At 33.7% G+C, this 7,012-nt stretch overlaps 1 protein-coding gene across 1 annotated transcript; it reads left to right on the top strand.

Annotated features, from left to right (window-relative positions):
- The first annotated feature begins 4,458 nt into the window (after positions 1-4,458).
- LOC125221223 (protein FAR1-RELATED SEQUENCE 5-like) lies at positions 4,459-6,435 on the top strand. Its single transcript, XM_048123350.1, has 3 exons — positions 4,459-4,471; positions 4,901-4,999; positions 5,579-6,435. Exons 1-3 carry the CDS (start codon positions 4,459-4,461, stop codon positions 6,433-6,435), a joined length of 969 nt encoding a protein of 322 aa, XP_047979307.1.
- The last annotated feature ends 577 nt before the right edge of the window (positions 6,436-7,012 follow it).

The following is a 7,012-nucleotide window of genomic DNA, read 5'->3' as shown; positions in this document are numbered from 1 at the left end:
TCATCGAGATTACATCTGCGCCTTGGAAAGTCCCCCCGATGGCGTTGAAATTCATATCTTTACTCGACGCCATTCAGGATGATTTGATTAATCTAATTAACAATCGACCCAAACAAATCTAATACTCCATTTTGAGAATCTTCAGTAATTAGAGGGATTGTTGCAGTAATTTTGACCGACTAGAGAGAAGAACCGGATTTACAATTATTTATTTTTCCACTTTCCTTTTGTTTTGCTTTTCGCCTTTAATATTCATTTAATGGCTACGTATAGGCCTTTTCCAATTATTTCTTTTCCAATGACATGGCGTCGTGGATACATATTCGGAAACAGACACAGCCACAGCCACAGCAGGGCTGTGCTATTTTGAAGAGAGATAATTGAATCAAAGAAAAGGAAAAAAAATAAGATAAAAGGATCCATATCTGCGTTTTATTCAATAAAATCTGTATTTTGAAGCACAGTCCCTACACTGCACAGCAGGGGATCCTTGCCCTACATATTCCCAGAATTTCATCAATTAAAATCCTGGTTGTTGCTTCATCAATGGTCATATTTTACTTCCATCTCTAAGAGCATCTCCAGCGGAGGCTTTCGGAAAGGGCCCCCGTGATGTCCGCCATTAAGGCGTGGAGGAACGGATGCGGACGTCCCGTGAGGACGCGGGAGGGGCGCGGTCGTCGGTGAAAGGGCGTGCGGACGTCCGCTATTGTGGCGACTCGCCGACGTCCGGTGCGGACTTCCCATTTTTTTTCATTTTTTTTAAACTCTATATATACGGCTCGTTGCAAACTCTATATATACGATTTTTTTAAAAACTCTAACGCATGTATTATCGTCGGAAATTAAGACATAAAACAAAAACATATCATACTATCGGGTATGATATCTACTTTTTTAGTTTAAATATGTATGCTTATTTTAAAAAATAAAATCGTTGCATTTTCCCCGTCCGTATTCGTGTCGAAATTTTAATTCCGTAACGTAAATTGCATATTTGTGAATTTGTGATTTTTTTTATTACGGGAAGTCCGCGCGGGAAGGGCGATGGGAAGGGTGGATTGTGCAGCGGAAAGTCCTTATGACGTGACAGGAGGCTGGGAAGTCCTTTTGACGTGGCAGGAGGTGTTTTTGGGAAGGGCGACAGGAAGTCCGTAGCACTGGAGATGCTCTAACTTATAAAATCCCAACGAAGCCCATAAAATTATATGCACCAATTTTCATCTGTCAAAAATCAAAATGGAACAAATCTAAACATGGGCCACAAACCTCGACCTCTAGGTACTGAAACTATCAAGAAACAGACCTCCTCCAAAAGCTCGCCCCGACTCCCCCATTCCAAAAAGGCATTCCTAGTAAACTTGATAGTCTCCATCATTGGCAGTCTCCAACCTAGCAAAGTAGGTGCCTTAATTGCTCTTAGGCCGACTGAAGAGAGGCAAAACCTATTTGTGAAATTTTAGATGTAATCAAAATCCGCACACAAGACAAAGGGTTTATAGTACCTTAAGCCATAATACTACTCTCTTCGTTCCATTAGTAGTGACACATTTCCTTTTTGCACTAGTTTTGGAAAAGTTATAGTACCCCATAAATAGTTATAGTAGGGATTTAACTAGTACTCCCTCCGTTTCGCCATAGTTGAGGCGAAACTTTTCGGCACGGAGTTTTAGAAAGGAATATTGGGTGTGTTAAATAAATAGATAAAAAAGTAAGAGAGAGGAGAATGTAGAGAGAATAAAGTAAGAGAGAGTAAAGTAAGAAAGAGAAAAAAGTTACCATATATAGAAATGACTCAACTATGAAGAAACTTCTCAAAATGAAAAATGACTCAACCATGAAGAAACAGAGGGAGTATTTCTTTTTATTTTTTCAAAAATGGTGGTAAAAGAAAATGTGCCAAAAGATGGAAGATGGGGAGTACTACCAACCTCTGTCTGCCCCTTAAAATAGAAGTTACTCCTACTTTCACTGTTTTTTCTCTTCCACTCTCTTCCTTTATCCATTTTTTTCTTTTTCACTCTTATTTTACCAATGCTTCTCTCATAATTTTTCAATTATGCATTAACACATGTGTCGTTTCAAAAGATTCTATTTTTCAAAGACAGAGATAGTATTAACTTAGTAGATGGAGTAAGGCGTCGATCCCACAACTAATGATTATTTAAAACAACGCTCTAAACAATTGGAAAGTTTGGGTGATACCGCCTCACTTTAATGTGAGTTTTCTAAGAGCATCGTTAACGCAGCGGGCCGGACCGCTGTTGGGTCCCGGCCCTCGTCATGACGTGTTGGAGGAGAGCAATTTCCGGCCTGGGCTGGTCCCGGGGACGCAGTCGCGGCCTAGGGCCGCGCCCGGGGTCCGTCCCGAACGCGCGTTAATCGTGCCCGTGCCGCACACCCAGCGTCCCAGCCCGGCGTTGGAGGGGGTTCGGGCCGGTCCTGGGGCCCAATTTCTGAATTTTTACGCATTTTGGAAGAGGGAGAGAGGAAGAGGGGCGACGTGTTTGATTTTCAGATTTTCAGATTTTAAAATTTTTTTTGCACTTTTTTTAATGTTCTAATTTTTAAATTTTTTTAGTTATTTTTTTTTCGTATTAAAAATGAATTTCTCATATGTTATAATTGTTCAACGTTTTCAATTACTAATAATATCGGCTGGAGTTGTGAATAGTGTAATTTAATAGTTGTGGCTTGGGATGGGGCCTGTGACTCAAATCTGAGGGAATGATGACGTGGAGAGGACTTATGCCTGAAATTGGGACGGGATTAAGGATGCTCTAAACTATTATATTGACAAACAAACTCAAAACTAAATTAAAACGAAAGCTAATGACTGGACTGATTTTGCAACTCAAACTGGCCAAATGGCCATATACCTAAAAAACTCGTCGGACTTCAATACATTAAAGTCATGTTTGGTTGACGGGAAAGTAAAGTTGGCAAGGAAAATGATTTATGGGAAAATGAATCCTGGGAATATTCCTAGTAACTTTACTTTCCTGTGTTTGGAAAATTTCAAGATTTTAAATTTATATTTAATTTAAATACCAAACTAAAAATATACTCCCTCCGTCCCACTTTAGGAGTCCCGGTTGAGTTCGGCACAGGTTTTAATAAATCTAATGAAAAGTTGGTGAAAAAAGATAGTGGGATGTGTGTCCTACTTTTATATATTAGTTTTTTAATAAAATGTGAGTGGAAAAAGGTGAGTGGAATGTGGGGCCTATTACTAATTATGGAATATTCCAAGCGGAACTCCTAAAGTGGGACATCCATAAATGGTAAACCGGGACTCCTAAAGTGGGACGGAGGGAGTACTACTTATTATTCTTTATTTATAAAAAAATAATATTATGAAATTCTTAATAAATTATTAATTACAAATAATAATAATTATATTAATATATTTATTATTACAATGGATAGTTTAAATATGGATTATCCATCATAATATACACTAATATAATTATAATTATAGTATGAAATATTATACTCATTTATTATTATAATAATAATAATTGGTATCATAATTATAATATTTACTGATATAATAAGTGAATAAATTTAATAAATTAAAATTGCTATGACTTTAAATTATTAATTTATAAAAATAATAAATATTATTTATTATACGATTTATATTATATAATTATATTTTAATTATTTCATAAATTATTGATTATTATTATGAATTATTATAAAATAAGTTATTATTATGATAATTTTAATCATAGTTATTTATTATACTGAAATTAAGTATGATTTAAAATTTTAAATTATTTTTAAAATATTCTAATTAATAATAATAATAATAATAATAACAATAATAATAATAATAGTAATAATTGTAATAATAATAATAAACTATACTATATTGCATTAAATATGTAAGAATTCTAAAACTGAGAAAAAGAATAAGTTAGAAAAGCTAGGATTCAGAATCCTGGAAAATTGTACTAACTTTCCTTGTTCTCGGATTCTGATTACTTTCCCAGTTTGATTAAAAACCGAAACAAACACATGAATTTAAAATTTAAGGAATCAGATTACTTTTCCAGACAACCAAACATGGCTTAAATTTTGAAATGTTAAAGAATTCACAACCCTACAAAGTATTCACAAAACAATAAGAAAAATAAGAAAATAACTCTATTACTTTCGAGAAAAAATTCCATGGACTTGACATACCAAGGTGGAAATATTATGTGGTGTGTCCTACCACTAATACATTGACACATGGAAACTTAGAGGCTCCAACTTCCAGCTGGGATATTACATATTCACACTGCCAATTAACAAAATTTCTATTATGGAAATTATAAATTATCCCATAAATACACTCACGCATAATCTATACACAATCTTTCTATGATTTATCTATCATAGTCTTCAAATCAATTAAAAGAATTCTTCATTACAAAACAATCAAAAGAATTCTTCATTACAAAACAATCAATGGATTTCGACGGTACGCCACTTATTCTTCTGTTATGCATACATACATGAGTTCTTGAATACCTATTCTTATTACCCACTATATATTTATTTATCTAAATATTCTTTTAAACTTTATTGGATAACTACGTATAATCGGATGAACTAAAATTTAGTCTTCCTAATCAAGTAAAATTTAGTATTCTTAATCGACTGCTCTTTTAGCTTTGTTTTCATTATTTTATAATTGTTCTTTTATAATATAATTTTAAAATCTACATGTTTAGTTGCTAAAGTTTTATCATTTTGTTTTATGATTGATATTTCTAATCAGCCTAATGCATATTTTAACAGCATAAAAATAAGGATATGAATTTTTAATGTAAATCTAATAATAAATTGTGTAATATTTTAATTGTATGAGTTTATATTGAATTTTACATAATTTCTTTTTCTACTGCAGAAAATCTAGAAACTTCATATGTTCATCGTGTGGACACTGAATTTGAGTTCAAATTGGGAATGACTTTTGCATTTACCAAAGGGTTCGGAATACGAAAAGGTAAGAAGTCCTACAATAGAAAAAATGAGCTTTGTGGATGTTTATTTTTATGTTGTTGTGAGGGATTCTCTGAATTTGCCCCGTCTGAGGACAGAAAAACTGAAAGGTCATTAAAAAGATGTGGGTGTACAGCTCGCATTAGGTTTCATATCAAAGAATCTGTTTGGGAAGTGGTTGAATTCAATGATGTCCACAGTCATCCTTTTGTTGAGGATAATCAGAATCATTTAATTAGATCGTGTCGCAAGATTACAAAAACAAAGGGGAGCATTCTTAACACCATGGTTGATTCTAGGATAAAACCCACAAAAGCTTATTCTTATCTGACAAATGAAGCGGGAGGAGCGCAAAATGTTGGTTTTACTCTTCAGGATGCTAAAAATTTTTTACAATCGAAAAGAATGAGCTTAATAAGTGCAGGAGATTGTCAAAGTCTTCTAAGGCACTTACAGTCCTTACAAGCTAGTGGAAGTAATCTATTCTACTCTTTTCAAGTTGATGACCAAAATAGAATGACTAATTTTTTCTGGTGTGACGGTGCTTCAAGAATTGATTATGATTGCTTTGGTGATGTTTTAGTGTTCGACACCACGTATCGTACAAACAAGTACAACATGGTATGTGCGCCTTTTGTGGGGGTCAATAACCATTGGAGAAATGTCTTATTTGGTTGTGCTTTCATGTTAGATGAGACAATAGCCTCATTTATTTGGGTGTTCGAGACGTTTATGGAGGCAATGGGGAACAAAGCACCTAAAACAATATTTACTGATCAAGATAGTGCAATGGCCAATGCTATTGGCAAGGTTTTTCCGAACAGCATCCATCGGTTATGTGTTTGGCATATCTCTAAAAATGCCACTCAACATATTTCACATCTGCTTTCAGATTCTCAATTTAAGGCGAAGTTCAATAAAATGTTGTATGAAGTTGAAATGGAGAATGAAATGGAGCAGCTTTGGAGAGATCTATGTGAAGGATGGAATGTTACTGAGAATAAGTGGTTGAGTAATCTGTACTTGATACGTCATAAATGGTGCCCCGCATTCAACCGTGATAAATTTTCGGCCGGTATAAGATCTAGGCAGAGGAGTGAAAGCACAAATAATGTTTTTAAACATTTGTCTTGTAAGACAATGACATTAACTGAGTTTGTTAGTCACTATGAGAAGCAAGCAGAAAAGATGCGTGAGAATCAAGCTGTCGATGATTTCGAATGTGCTCGAGGGGTGCCAAGAATTGGTGTGGATTGTGGTATTTTGAGGCAAGCAGCACAAGTGTATACTATTAAGATATTCAAGAAATTTCAAGCCGAATATTTTAAAGGTTTATCATGGCATGTGACAGGTTCAAAGCATGAAGGTGGAATTTACACATACACCTTGAGGAGGGAAGTTGGTCATTTGGAGCATTATGTGAGTTTTGATTCAAACTAGTGAATCCCCAGCGCGTTGCGCTGCTGACAACATTCCGTGCCGAATCTTTTGTATACAACGTCCAAATATGTATTCATAATTTGGGAGTACTAAATTATTCGAAACAAAGAGAGTACAACATTTGAGAATACAATATTTATGAATAAATATTTTCTTATAAATCAATAAGAACAACAAAATCCCTCTACAAATACAACATTCACTCTTTATAATAATGACAAATATTTATTTCTAAGAAAATTAATATAAACCTTAAATTATTCACAATCTTCAGTACTCTAAAACAAAATATATACAGAAATACCAAAAATAAACCATACCAACAATGTCAATAGAAAAACACACGATATTAATACGATTTTGTACAACAATTAATATTTATACATACTGTACTTCATATTAATACTACCAGTTATACTATTAAAAATACAAAATCATATTATTATATAATTTGCAAACAAAAACTACAATTTTTTCTATGTTAATTGATAAACGAATCTTTCCAACAAACCCTCAAAAATTATTGCCAAAAATTATAAAACAATATGCAAATTAGGAGATAAATTCGGAAAAACAT

The sequence above is a fragment of the Salvia hispanica genome, chromosome 1 (assembly GCF_029641045.1).
Source record: "Salvia hispanica isolate PSC_SH4W2 chromosome 1, Shi_PSC_v1, whole genome shotgun sequence".
NCBI classification, from domain to species: domain Eukaryota; kingdom Viridiplantae; phylum Streptophyta; class Magnoliopsida; order Lamiales; family Lamiaceae; genus Salvia; species Salvia hispanica.
The sequence above is the reverse complement of the archived record's forward strand: the minus strand, read 5'-3'. Positions and strand labels throughout refer to the sequence as shown.